At 43.0% G+C, this 15,467-nt stretch overlaps 1 protein-coding gene across 5 annotated transcripts in view; it reads left to right on the top strand.

The window, feature by feature from the left end:
* Positions 1–15,467, top strand: part of FRMPD1 (FERM and PDZ domain containing 1) — a 225,848-nt gene that overhangs the window by 151,686 nt on the left and 58,695 nt on the right. For 4 of the 5 annotated variants that reach the window (XM_040417347.1, XM_040417343.1, XM_040417345.1 and 1 more), the window contains 4 exons: positions 875–979; positions 4,882–5,039; positions 11,434–11,536; positions 13,568–13,613. In XM_040417347.1, coding sequence (XP_040273281.1) covers positions 879–979; positions 4,882–5,039; positions 11,434–11,536; positions 13,568–13,613 — 408 coding nt within the window. In that variant the 5' untranslated portion in view covers positions 875–878. Of the gene's footprint in view, positions 1–874; positions 980–4,881; positions 5,040–11,433; positions 11,537–13,567; positions 13,614–15,467 lie in introns of those variants that run through there. The other variant, XM_040417348.1, reaches the window with a different exon arrangement.

The raw sequence follows: 15,467 nt of genomic DNA, 5'->3' as shown, positions 1-15,467 counted from the left end.
TGAGAATGCATTGCTGCCAGACGGATGCGTTCGGGGCCGCTCGTGAGCCCCTTCAAACGGTGCGCACGAGCGGACACCCGAACGCTAGTGTGAAAGTAGCCTAAGTTTGTCTTTTTCCATATCAGTGTTACCCAGTGCTTTCCATTTAGTATTTACTGGTAATATTTGAGTAAACTTCTTGAACTTTTATTCTTGGACTTAAAACTTCTTATTTTTCAGCACAGACTTTCTGCCCCTTAGGCATTTTATCTTAGTTGGTACAGGCCCTTCATAAACATGTGTCCTGAATACAAAGTGGGGAGAAAGCCTTTGCTAGGAACCACTGCCCAATCCTTATCCCCCCCAACATCTGCCATTGGGTGAGAATTGGGAATCCCCCATACACATTAGATGATTGGCTGGTCCCGCTGAAATCGGTGGGTTTAGATGACACTTATCTAATGAGTATGGCTAGCTTTACTTTCATTTTATTGGGATGTTTCCATTTCCCTCCTTTACTTTTTGGTCATGAGGCATGTTCCCCATGCACACTCCTGATGTTGCTATAAACTCCAGACATGGCAGCATTGGTATCGCGCCTGCACTAGAATGTGTTCTCCTGTAATCCTGTCCACCACACAGAAAATGTGAAGAAGGAACTGCACAAAGCGCAGCCTCCGATCTTAGCTCACAGTGGTGGGCATAATCCTTGACAACCAAATACAAACAATGTGGGTGGAGAGGCAAGCATGAGAACGGGGTACTTTAGAAAAATTCAAGAATTTTTGATAATTATTTTTACATTTTTAACCAGAGACTGGAATAGTCAAATGGGAGTTGGAGACATGTTCAATATACTTCAGCCTACTCATTCATTTATTTAAACCATGTTTAGGTAAATGGAGGACCCAGAAGCACATCTATTCCAGTCACGGAAAGGGAATAGAATAGAACAGATGGTAGTGAGATGGCTACGGCGATCGCGAGATGGTTCATCTCGGTAAGTTTTATTTTATCTATATTTTAAAGTTTATTTATTTACTTTTTTATTTAACTTGTTTTGAAGACAACTTGCTCTGCACTGTATTGTATAGAATCACTAACAGCATTGTTCCAGCATACAATGTTGAAGACTAAGACTAATTTCACAAAAGCATGTTTGGTCCAGGAAACGTGCGATGGCTTCATTTCCCAGACCGAACACTGCTAGCTCTGGCTGGAACTCATGTTATCTGACATCATTATGATTAGAGATGAGCGAATTATTGAAAAGTTCGATTAGGCTGATTTGCCGAACTTTACCAAAAAGTTTCCTTTGTGACAAAGTGCATTTTCTTGTAAGTAGCGAGTGCAATGACAGGGAGCTGCAATAGCGCTGCTCCCCATCATTGTACCCCTCAGATGCCAGGTTCATACATGATCCAGGCATCTGAGTGTAAAAACTGTGTAAAAGTAACATAAAAAAATTAATAAATCACACTTACCACCGCCATTTGCTAGTGACGGGCCAGCCGCCGCCATCTTGCTTGAAGATCTGGCGCGAAATCTTGCACGGCATGAGATGACGTAATCACGCCGGTCGGCTGAGATCTTCAATCAAGCTGGCGGCCTGTTGTGAGCAAATGGAGGCGGTAAGTTCGAATTTTTTTGTTTTTTACACTATTTCAGTTTAAATCGATTTGGTACCACGAAGCACGAGGAAATTCGGCTTCGAGGCGGATCGAATTTATCCTTAAATTCAGATCAAATTCCACTTCGTGGGATTCGATTCGCTCATCTCTAATTATGATGCTGTAAGTTCCTGTCAGAAGAGCAATATTTGATCTGGGAAATGTAACCATCACATGGACTGTGTTTCCTGGACTAAACATGCTCATGAGAAATTGGTTTTGGAATCATCAGTGGCACCTGGTCCAGAGCCAAAGCGACCTTTCTAAGGTCATTCATAAGAACACTTAAAAGGGTTTTTTCAAGACTAAACTTTTTTTAACAGACCTCTTCAGAGTCACTGAACCAGTGGTGGGGTTCATACTTACCTGGTTCCTGCCGCTGGATTCTGGCTGCATCGCAGGTTCCATTGCTCTGGGAATCAGCATCCTGTTGATGGGCGTTATGTGACTGGCCTAAGTTTTGACCTGTCACCCATGTGGCACATGACACCCTGACATACCACATTGATGACAGGTCACAGCTTCAGCCAGTGATTGGCTGCAGCGGTCACGTGACAGGGAATAACAGAATTTTGATTCTCCTAGACCCAGGGCCTGCAGAGGCGGCTGTGGAGCAATGCACCCGGGGGACCAGGTAAGTGTAAACCCCACCATGGCTCCAGCTACTCTAATGGGGTCTGTTAAAAAAATTTAGTCTTGGATAATTGTTTTAACACTTGGTAAACTTCAAAAGCATGTTCAAAGCATTTACTAAGTTTTGCAAATGCTAATAAGTACAACTGAAAAGGGAAATCCAGACAAAATGATCTGCTATGCCATAGATACATATGAGAAGATTACATTGGAGAAGGGTATGATCACCAGTGAGAGGCTAAACTCTTTTGGTACTGATCAGAGATTTCTGTTATTTGAAAACTAGTACAGTTTGCCTTTAAAGTTGTAACAGATTCGCAGTAAGGCTTTGTGATTTTTGTTCAGCGTGTACACAATAGCAGACATACACTGGACAAAAGTATTGGGACACACTTCTTAATCATTTAATTCAGGTGTTTCATTCAGTCCCATTGCTTATAGGTGTAAAATACAGCATCTAGCCATGTAGTCTGCCTTTACAATTTTCCTGAGGAGCATGGTGCTTATAACTCACCAACTCAATACCTGCAGAGTTCCCTACCTCCTCTGGCCTTAAAGGGATTGTCTCATCTCAGAAAGTGGAGGCATATCACTGGGATCCACACCTCTCTCTTAAAGGGAGCCCCGAAAGTGGTGGAGGGCACCGGCTCGGTTATTTCCAATCGGGCCTATAGAAGGGAATAGGAGCAGTGGTCAGTCATGGTGCTCTACTATTCACTTCTATGGGTAGAGTGCTTGGTGGCTGGACCGGAGTCTTCCAGCCACCACTTTTCCAGCTCTATTCTCGATATAGGTTCGGGTCCCAGCAGTGGAACAATGGGATATTATTTCAGATGAGACACCCCCTTTAACATCAGCACAAAAACTGTGCTCTGAAAGCTTCATAGCATAGGTTTTCATGGATAAACAGCTGCAAGCCTCATATCACCAAGCAAAATGCCAGGCATCAGATGGAGTGGTGCAAAGTATGCCACCACTGGACTCTGGAGCAGTGGAAATGTGTTTTAAAGACTGATGTATCATGCTTCTCTACCTGGCATACTGATGGATGAGTCTAGGTTTAGAGAATGCAAGGAGAACATTACCTGCCTGACTGTAATGTGCCAACTGTAAAGTTTGGTGGAGGAGTGATAAAGCTATGGAGTTGTTTTTCAGGGGTTGGCCTAGGACCCAAAGTTCCAGTGAAGGGAAATTTTAATGCTTTAGCACACCAAGACATTTTGGACAATTGTATGCTTCCAACTTTGTGGGAACATGTTGGGGGATGAGCTTTTTCTGTTTCAACATGACTGTGCCCCAGCGCACTAAGCAAGGCCCATAAAGGCATAACTGGGTAAGTCTAGTGTACGAGAACATAACTGGCCCACACAGAGCAATGACCTCCCACCCCATTGAACACCTTTGGGACAAACCAGAATGAAGATTGTGAGCCAGGCACTGTCTTCCACCATCAGTGTTTGACCTCACAAATGCTCTTCTGGTTGAATATAGACAAACATTCCCACAGACACTCCAGAATCTCCAGGAAAGCCTTCCCAGAACAGTGGAAGTTGTTTTATCTATAAAGGATGGACCAACTCCATATTAATGTCTAACGGTAGATTTACACTGCTCGATATTCGGGCAGATTATTGGGAACAAAAGTTCCTGTGAACACTCGTTCCTGACAATCTGTCTGTCTAAATGTGCCACCGATCACCTGAAGAACGAGCGAAACACTTGTTCATCGGGTGATCCTGTCATTCGTGCATGCACATAAATTATAATTTCTGGGCAGCCGATAGTGCTGTCTAAACAGTGATCTGCTGCCCAGAAACAATACAGCTGTATGAGGCTGAGCGATCACAATAGGCACCCCTTGTCCTCATACGGTGAAGGTGATTTGTATAAGCATACATTGCACATTTTTGTCCTGCTAAATTGAGAAACCGTACATGGAGTCAATTTAGCCTAATATTCTAAGAATAATAGAGCAGTGTTGTAGTATATGCTCATTGAGAGTGGGGGAGGTGGTTATAGAGATAAGCCAGTGGTCACATTGGTGTAAAATGAATGTGACTTTCTGTTGTCATAATGTGGATTGTTTGCACAATACTGTGTTGTAGTCCATATTCATTTGCCAAAAAAGGATTCAACATGGCTAGATGTTTATACACTGAGCAATCAAACTGAAATGGTTATAATAAGGGTCCATTCACACGTCCGCAAAAGGGTCCGCACCCGTTCCGCAATTTTGCGGAACGGGGGCTGACCCATTCATTCTCTATGGGCATGGACGTGAAGCGTCCCCGAACTTCCGGGTTTCGGCCCCGAACTTCCGGTCCGCAGCTTCGCAAAAGATAGAACATGTCCTATTCTTGTCCGCAGCTGCGGACAAGAATAGGCATTTCTATAGCGGGTGCCGGGTGGGTGTGTTTCGGATCCGCAATTTGCAGGTCCGCAACACACCACGGACGTGTGAATGGACCCTTAATTGTATAAATTGTTTAGCAGGGAATAAATTGGCTGATGTATACTGCGACACTGCGGTCATATGTCTTACTCGATTGTTATTCATGTACCTGTCCTGTCATTTTCATTCTAACCTTGTTTTGAAAAGTGGAAGAAGCTCAACCGGGGACACTCCATCCATAGGTCCAAACCAATATGCATGTTCAATGAAGATCACCTTGGACATCAAGAAAGATTTGCACCTTGACAGCTATGGCTTTGACATATCTCTGAACCCCCCTCTTACTGTCACAGCTGTTACTGCAGGTAGGTGGATTTCTCATTTTAAAAGGACCCTTTCATCCAATTTTTTATTACATATTAGCAGTCTGTATAAAAATTGATTTTTAATGTAATTTTTTGAAGTCTCTCTATGTATTCTACTTTTAACTGTGATTCTTTAAAGCGAACCTGTCACCATGATTTTGCACACAGAGCTGGGGACATGGGCTGCTAGATGACCGCTAGCACATCTGCAGTACCCAGGTCCCACAGCTCTCTGCGCTTTTATTGTGTTAAAAAACAGTTTTGAGTGATATGCAAATTACGTGATATGAGTCCTGTGTCCGGAGATGAGTCAAGCCGGAAAGGAGCCCAGCACGGCCCTCGTCCTCCGATTCTCCTCCTTGCCGGCTGATGTCACAGAGCTGGAGCGCCGAAATCTCGCGATGCGCGAGCTAGCGCATGCGCAGTGTCGGCATCATGTTCATTCCCTGTGCTGGCATCAGCACAGGGAACGAACTACGCATGCGCTAGCTCGCGCATCGCGAGATTTCGGCGCTCCAGCTCTGTGACGTCAGCCGGCAAGGAGGAGAATTGGAGGACGCGGGGCGGTGCTGGGCTCCTTTCCGGCTTGACTCATCTCCGGCTACAGGACTCATATCACGTAATTTGCATATCACTCAAAACTGTTTTTTAACACAATAAAAGCGCAGAGAGCTGTGGGACCTGGGTACTGCAGATGTGCTAGTGGCCATCTAGCAGCCCATGTCCCCAGCTCTATGCCAAAATCATGGTGACAGGTTCGCTTTAAATTCCTCCTTTGTTTGAACTTTTAGGCCCTTTTCACATGAGCGAGTTTTCAGCGCGGGATGTGAACACATAGCACCCGCATTGAATCCCGACCCATTCATTTCAATGGGTCTATGTACATGAGTGGTTTTTTTTCACACATAAGTTCTGCGTTGTGTGAAAAACGCAGCATGTGGAGTGAATAGGGCTTTAGTGAAAAACGCATTGCATCCGCAAGCAAGTGCGGATGCAATGCGTTTTTCACTGATGGTTGCTAGGAGATGTTGTTTGTAAACCTAAGGCTACATGCACACGGCAGTAAAAAACAGACATGTGATGTACATTTTTCAGTGAAAAACAGACGTCAAAAAATAGAACATGCTCTATCTTGTCCGTTTTTCACTGCCCTCATACAATTGAATAAGTCAATTTTTAACTTCCGTTTCTTAGAAAGGCATCAGTGGAAAAAACGTCCGTTAAAAATGTCAGTTTTTAACGGACGTTTTTTTCACTGTCATGAGCATGTAGCCTAAGTTTTTCAATCACGCGTGTGAAAAACGCATCAAAACGCATTGCATCCGCGTGGAAAAAACTGAACAACTGAACGCAATCGCAGACAAAACTGAGTAAACTTGCTTGTAAAATGGAGCGAGTTTCACTGAACGCATCCGGAGCCAATCAGCCACGCTTGTGTGAAAGAGGCCTTAGTATGGTAAACAACCTCACTTTTTGGTCACGCCATCACTCCGAGCAGAGTGCTATCCTCTTGTGTTGCCATACTGTTAACTCAATTGTACATCTACAGTAATAATGAGAGTTAAATTGCAGATAACATCTTCCCCCTGCGGCAGCAGTAAAAAAAAAAAAAACAAGGGAGGGGGAGGGGGAACTATAACAATCAATCATTGGATTAGCATTGGAGTCTATGAGAAATGTACAGTACTAGTTTCCTATGGAGCCTTGCCACAGACAGGGGCTCCATAGGATACACTATGCAGCAGCCTCCTGTCATTCACTGTGACATGGGCTACCGCATACAAGCTCCAGCTCCTCCGATCGCTGCCGGAGGGAGCCGGAGTATACCCGGAAGCGTGCACTTCTGGGTTTGCACGCGCTCAGATGCCGTGTTCAGGATTTCATTTATCACAGAGTAGTGTTCATCCACTTTTATATTGTAGAGGACTCTGTCCAACAATATGGTGTGACTCCTGATTGTTTAAACATGTTTCAAAAGTCTGGTAAATGACAGCGTGGCAATAGGCAGAGTAATGTAAAATGAATGATCTGTACCACATTTTAGAAAATTGAGAATGTGGGTGACTGTAGGGCAAGACGCTGCACAGTAAGCACCAGCCATCTGGCCAGTAGAAGCAGGCAATAGTTCTCCCTTGCTTCTGGTAGGCGCTGGATTATTACTGCACAGGAAGGTGATGAGATTGTGGACTCGATGGCTCAATCATCATCTCAGTCACAGCAGGATGATGTTGATGTCATATCTGAATCTGACACTATGCCTTTGAGTCAGGGTTCAGTGCATTTCTCCTGCTCCCCCTCGTTGTTGTCCCAGAGAAGCCTTTCATTTCCATTCTCTCTGTCTTCATTGCTCCCTCCTAGTGATGCACCTTCTTTTTATTCTTAGAAGAGACAACACCCTGGGTGCTATGGAAGATAGTCTTCCTGTTGATGAGTTGTCTGAGAAAAGGCAACGTTTAGACAACCTAGAGGTGGAGGTCCAGACGTGGTGGAGGACCTGAAATGCATAGCAGTGTTGGTGATGTTGGTAGGGGCACTGGTAGCCATGGTGATACTAGCATTCATGGCAAATACAAAGGTAGGAATCAAGAAGGGGGAAAGGAAACCATTACATATTACAGCCTGAAAAAAGTGGCAGGGATGATGGTGATGAAGACTATGATGATCATTGTGTGTTGGACAGGACCTGGGAACCAGTTTAGGGTGATGAGTAAGGGATGATGACAGAGGAGGAGTGGTGGTAGAGATTAACAGCAGAGCCAACATACAGCCAAAACATCCAAAAAAAGATCTGCTTCTGCCATAGTCAGCTTGAAATCAGGTGATGCTGTAAAGGCAAGTGTGGGTGGTGGTAGTGGTAGAAGTGTTGTGATCCTTGTTGGTGATGGATCTGTGCTCTGTCTGCCTGTCCAACATGTTCCATACTGTATTGCTGCTGCTGCTGCCACAGCTACTACTACCCCTACTGCTACTACTACTACCCATTTAGAGCCATACATCTCCTGCTTTGTCCATCAGGTTCCACACCATACTGCTGCTGCCGTGGCTACACTTGTCATTACTACAAACCCTACACAGCCACACATCTCCTGTCTTGTCTGTCAGGCTCCATACTGTATTGTGTTGTTACTGCTGTTCCCGGAGATTATTTTTCATGGCTTTTGTAAAAACAAAAGCCATTCCTTCTTCACTTTCCTGGAACTCAGGCACTCTGTGCCACCGGCAAATGTATTTGCGGAGGTGAAATTGGTGGATATAGAATATATATATATATATATATATACACACTCACCTAAAGAATTATTAGGAACACCTGTTCCATTTCTCATTAATGCAATTATCTAGTCAACCAATCACATGGCAGTTGCTTCAATGCATTTAGGGGGGTGGTCCTGGTCAAGACAATCTCCTGAACTCCAAACTGAATGTCAGAATGTCAGAATGGGAAAGAAAGGTGATTTAAGCAATTTTGAGCGTGGCATGGTTGTTGGCGCCAGACGGGCCGGTCTGAGTATTTCACAATCTGCTCAGTTACTGGGATTTTCACGCACAACCATTTCTAGGGTTTACAAAGAATGGTGTGAAAAGGGAAAAACATCCAGTATGCGGCAGTCCTGTGGGCAAAAATGCCTTGTGGATGCTAGAGGTCAGAGGAGAATGGGCCGACTGATTCAAGCTGATAGAAGAGCAACGTTGACTGAAATAACCACTCGTTACAACCGAGGTATGCCGCAAAGCATTTGTGAAGCCACAACACGCACAACCTTGAGGCGGATGGGCTACAACAGCAGAAGACCCCACCGGGTACCACTCATCTCCACTACAAATAGGAAAAAGAGGCTACAATTTGCACGAGCTCACCAAAATTGGACTGTTGAAGACTGGAAAAATGTTGCCTGGTCTGATGAGTCTTGATTTCTGTTGAGACATTCAAATGGTAGAGTCCGAATTTGGCGTAAACAGAATGAGAATATGTATCCATCCTCTGATGGCTACTTCCAGCTTCCTAATGCACCATTTCACAACGCTCGAATCATTTCAAATTGGTTTCTTGAACATGACAATGAGTTCACTGTACTAAAATCGCCCCCACAGTCACCAGATCTCAACCCAATAGAGCATCTTTGGGATGTGGTGGAGCGGGAGCTTCGTGCCCTGGATGTGCATCCCTCAAATCTCCATCAACTGCAAGATGCTATCCTATCAATATGGGCCAACATTTCTAAAGAATGCTATCAGCACCTTGTTGAATCAATGCCACGTAGAATTAAGACAGTTCTGAAGGCAAAAGGGGGTCCAACACCGTATTAGTATGGTGTTCCTAATAATTCTTTAGGTGAGTGTATATATTCTGGGTGGGCCATTTATATGGCTACACCTTAATAAAATGGGAATGGTTGGTGATATTAACTTCCTGTTTGTGGCACATTAGTATATGTGAGGGGGGAAACTTTTCAAGATGGGTGGTGACCATGGCGGCCATTTTGAAGTCGGCCATTTTGAATCCAACTTTTGTTTTTTCAATAGGAAGAGGGTCATGTGACACATCAAACTTATTGAGAATTTCACAAGAAAAACAATGGTGTGCTTGGTTTTAACGTAACTTTATTCTTTCATGAGTTATTTACAAGATTCTGACCACTTATAAAATGTGTTCAATGTGCTGCCCATTGTGATGGATTGTCAATGCAACCCTCTTATCCCACTCTTCACACACTGATAGCAACACCGCAGGAGAAATGCTAGCACAGGCTTCCAGTATCCGTAGTTTCAGGTGCTGCACATCTCGTATCTTCACAGCATAGACAATTGCCTTCAGATGACCCCAAAGATAAAAAGTCTAAGGGGGTCAGATCGGGAGACCTTGGGGGCCATTCAACTGGCCCACGACGACCAATCCACTTTCCAGGAAACTGTTCATCTAGGAATGCTGTGACCTGACACCCATAATGTGGTGGTGCACCATCTTGCTGGAAAAACTCAGGGAACATGCCAGCTTCAGTGCATAAAGAGGGAAACACATCATCATGTAGCAATTTTTCATTTCCAGTGACCCCCTTAGACTTTTATCTTTGGGGTCATCTGAAGGCAATTGTCTATGCTGTGAAGATACGAGATGTGCAGCACCTGAAACTACGGATACTGGAAGCCTGTGCTAGCATTTCTCCTGAGGTGTTGCTATCAGTGTGTGAAGAGTGGGAGAAGAGGGTTGCATTGACAATCCAACACAATGGGCAGCACATTGAACACATTTTATAAGTGGTCAGAAACTTGTAAATAACTCATGAAAGAATAAAGTTACGTTAAAACCAAGCACACCATTGTTTTTCTTGTGAAATTCCCAAATGGCCGCCATGGTCACCACCCATCTTGAAAAGTTTCCCCCATCACATATACTAATGTGCAACAAACAGGAAGTTAATATCACCAACCATTCCCATTTTATTAAGGTGTATCCATATAAATGGCCCACCCTGTATATATATTTATTATTTAAGATAACACCAAACTTGCTTCTACATTCCAAAAAAGGGATACATTTTGGACCGCTTGTTCAAAACAAGCCGTTTCTTCTAGTGTTAAGCGCGAATATTCGAATCGCAAATTTTAATCGCGAATATCGCTACTTCGAGAATTCGCGAATATTTAGAATATAGAGCTATATATTCATATTCGTGAATAGTGTTGAATATTCTAATCGCGAATCAAGTAAACAATGACTGGAGATCACAAATTCTCGAATTTGCTAATTTATGGCGAATATTTGGCCAAACATTAACTAAATATCGCAAATTTGAATATTGCCTATGCCGCTCATCACTAGTTTCTTCTTCTGATCCACCATGTGTGTATAAACAACAGCAGACATCTCCCAAAAGGGATAATTTTTTTGATCGTTTTATCATTTAAAAAAGCATAACAAATCCAACAGTGCAGTATTTTTAAACAGGCTGTTTGTTCTACCACATGTTTTCTACCCATAGCCATATACAGTATGTCATTTTGACTACTGCTGTCGTGGTATAAAATAGTTTGAACTATAATAAAGTCCTAGGACACCTCAGAGTCATACACAACTTCTGAGCACTTTCGATTTAGGTCAAATTTATTTGTACCTGAATCTTTTCTGCAGACTGATCCCTTTGAATCTAACCAGAATTTCAAGAAATTTGCTCATGTCTAGTAGATGCTAATATTTGCCCACTAAGTGTATAAATGCATGTATAGCATCTATATTAAATAGATTAGATAAATGTAGCTGTATGGATGCAAAGGTATTGCACAAGTATTGTGATCCTAGGTTGCTATGTCAGAGGGTGCTTAGGTTACATAAACTGATGCTATACTAATGCTTGTGTACGCCAGATTAAATTAAAATAATTTATTTATTTTTTAGGTGGTCCAGCTGAAGGGAAACTATTGCCAGGGGATCAAATCTTTGCAATCAACAATGAAAATGTGGAAAACATCAATGTTCAGAAGGCAGCAGACATGGTCAGGTAATGTATCTTATATGCTGCCACTAAGCGTATTGCTGAAATTATTACTGCTGTGTGATATTAACATATTTAATTTAAAAAAAAGTTAGCAATGTGTACTATAGCATGTGTGTAGAATACAATAGCTATACTTAATTCATTTCTATAAATTATATAATATAAATTACAGCATAACCTCTCTAAATGACCATCTCTTTGAATGTACCATCCCTTTCCTGTGACAGATTTTCACTTCCACCACATATTATTCTACTGGCCATCTTCTTTTAGAAAACCATTCTCCCTGGGAGACCACTTTGTAATACACTTCTGGGTAGTTGTTTCAAAGAGGTTTCACTCTAAAGGCCTAGATGTAATAGGTGACGTTACATTTTACCGACTACATCACTCTTAACTCACTACGTAAAGATATAGTAGAATATTCACTTGCCTTCCTATGTAAAACCACAGGTATAATATTGAAATGTATTGATGTTCTAGATCAGGGATAGGCACACTGCATCTTTCCAGCTGTTGTAAAACTACAACTCCCAGTATGCCCAGTCTGCCTACAGCCATCAGCCTACAGCCGGGCATGATGGGATTTGTAGTTTTACAACAGCTGGAGAGCCGCAGTTTGCCTATCCCTGTTCTAGATCGATGATGCAGGAAATACAGCTTGTTGGCAAAAAAGCAAACTCATCTCTGATGCGTCTGCATATATAAATGTTCAAAAGAGCTGAATTTGTCATTGAACTGTGGACAATGGTGCTTTAAAGTTTGTAAATCCTTTAGAATTTTCTATATTATGCCCCTCCCACGTGTCACAGATTGTAGCTAGGTGCTTGAATATTTGATCATTTGTATATCTTAGTGACTCCTACAACTTCCTTGATTTTCATAACCTTAAGCCTTGTCCTTTTGGTGTTAAAATTTCTAAGTTGCGGAGTGTATTACTCCCTACCTCTGGCTTAATGAAGATACTACAATAGCAGCCGGAGGGTCTTCAGTAAGGCTCCGGTGGCCTTATCAACCACTCAGAACCTGGTAATCACATGATGGGGGCGACGGAGTCAGATGGGGACCTCTCTCCCTCTGTCTAACCACATGGATGTCATAGTTGCTATCGACCACATAATCTAAGCGGATGAATAGCTTGTATCACAGTTATCTTCAGTTATGTAAGTTGCAGGCTGGTGTCAGCTGTATAAAAGATCAAACACCCTCTGTGTGTGGAGCGGGCTCATACAATCCCTGCTCACCTATAATGTATGCATGTATCGTAAATCAAGGTGGGGGAAGAGGTTAATCTGTGGGAAAAGCTGGCAATAAGTGTTCAATTACCATGCAGCTCCACCACAGGGGCATAACAACTGATGTGCCACAAAAAATGAAATTCCATCTCCGAAAGCTGGCATATACTATTTTAGATAAATATTGTGCTATTTTTTATTCTAAGTATCAAACAAAATATTGTCTGCACCAATATAAATGTGCCGTAGGGTGTCTGAGAGACAGGAAATCTGCACCTCATTTGTTCCTCATTGACAGTCTAGTTTCATGGCTTTAAGATGGTTTTATAGTATGTTTGTAAGGAAGTATGTATTGCATGCATTCAGTGGCTACGTTTCTTCATGGCCTCCAACATGCCTGCATAGGAGCACCAGCTGGAGAAAGGGCATTCAAATAGGGCTGAAACATTACTTGATATGTATCTTATCCTGAAGGTGGTGGATTTTCAATAAAACCATTTCTAATTGCATTACATTCCCGTGTGCTTTCCCTTCCCTGTGATAAATGTTTGGATACTTCAATCCTGTGGCAGGAAGGATTACCTGGGGATCATGTGCCAGCCACTAAGGATGGCAGACAGTGCAGTATCATCTGGGTGAAGTTGAATATGCTTCTTCAAATGCTGTATGAATGGACACAATATGACAATGGTTAAGGTGCAGACTATGCAGAGTAGTTTTATCGGTTGTTTCATGAAAGGTTGTTCATTTATACTATCATCCTGTGCACAGTATATGAATAGTTGTGTTTATATTACAGGGATTCGGGGGACACTGTTACTATAACATTCCTGCGAGGTACTTCGGTAAATATGGATCCGTTTAACATTTTTGTATATTGTTAGATCAGTGCATTGTTGTGCTGCTAATGACATTACAAACAAAAACTATTGATGTGTAGCAAAACAATAAAGAAACAAACTTGTATTATAAGTCAAATTTACATTTTACCATGATGATGCAGCACATATCCTAGTTTATGCTACTCCACTATTCACTATCAAAGTTCCAATATATGTTGATGGCGCTGCCTATGAGTGTAGAATTCCAATCCCAGGTTCTTATCCCAAATGCGCAGTTGTTTCACTTGTAGCCAAACAATCGGTTTCCAGAGGCTGGTGCACTCACGTACACCTGCACCCTAGAGGGAAGTTATAACACAATAGTGAAGTTCCACCAGGTAATTCTGCATAAAGCAGTTTTATTCTACTTACAAAAACGACATAAAATTTCAGCCTTTAAAATCAATATATTCTAATCACAGAAAGTCCACCCGACCCGGGTTTCGCCAGCCCAGCTTCGCGATGGTATCTTCTCTCACAGGTGCGGTATTTATTGGTCCTAAATACCGCACCTGTGAGAGAGGATACCATCGCCCCTGACGAGGCTGGACTGGCGAAACCCGGGTCGGGTGGACTTTCTGTGATGAGAATATATTGATTTTAAAGGCTGAAATTTTATGTCGTTTTTGTAAGTAGAATAAAACTGCTTTATGCGGAATTACCTGGTGGAACTTCACTATTCTGTTATAACTTCCCTCTAGGGTGCAGGTGTACGTGAGTGCACCAGCCTCTGGAAACCGATTGTTTGGCTACAAGGTGAAACAACTGAGCATTTGGGATAAGAATCTGGGATTGGAATTCTACACTCATAGGCAGCGCCATCAACATATATTGGAACTTTGACTGTGAAGCAAACTTTACCCACGTCGCTTGGTGGATCTGCAGCGCCGATAAGTAACCACAAAGATCAGAGACTGTTTGACCACTATTCACTATACCAGGGGTACTTAAGTACTTTTTATAAAGGTCCACATACCTGGGTCTGCCGCCGGATGTTTTTCTAACAATAAGCAACACCTTTAATCCCACCCAATCCCCTTAGGGCTTCAACACTTTAAGAATGTCACAATAGTGATGCCTCATAGTGCCCCTCCCAAGAAAGAAATTATGCCCCATAGTGCCCCTCAAGCAGTATAGTGCCCCTTTAATGCCTTCTACAGAGTTTGATACCCCTGTAATTCCTCCACTCATAGTATGATGCCCTCATAATGCCTCCCCTCACAGTATGATGCCCCCTTACTGTCCCTCATGCAGAATGATGCTTCTAAGTGACCCACTCACAGTAGGATGTCCCTTAAGTGGCCCCACACACAATGATGCCCCTTGAGTGCCTTCCTCACAAAGTGATGCTCCATTAAGTGTCCTCCCTCAAACAATGATACCCCTTTAAGTGGCTCTCACACCATATGATTCCCTCTTAAGTGTCCCCTCGCAGTATGCTGTCCCCTTAAGTGGCTCACTCACAGTAATGCCCTCTCAAGTGCTCTTAACAGTGATTCCCCCTTAGTAGCCCCCCCCCCCACAGTTTGATGCCCTCTAAAATGCTCCCTCATGGTGATGCCCTTTCAAGAGCCCCCTGACAGTGATGCCCCCTTAAGTGGCACTGCCACACAATATGATGACCTCCTAAATGCCCCCTCAGAAAGATGCCCTCAAGTCCCCCTCTTCCCCCCAAAGACTGCAGAGCCTGACCTCCATGGAGGAATGTCCTGCATTTCCTCAACTTTAAATACTCATCTTTCCCACATTCCCCTAGTGTCAGCTCCCTGCTTCTCCATCAGTGATTAAGCACTGGTAGGCACGCTGCATTTTTTCACT

The sequence above is a fragment of the Bufo bufo genome, chromosome 2 (genome assembly GCF_905171765.1).
Source record: "Bufo bufo chromosome 2, aBufBuf1.1, whole genome shotgun sequence".
Lineage (NCBI taxonomy): Eukaryota > Metazoa > Chordata > Amphibia > Anura > Bufonidae > Bufo > Bufo bufo.
The sequence above is the reverse complement of the archived record's forward strand: the minus strand, read 5'-3'. Positions and strand labels throughout refer to the sequence as shown.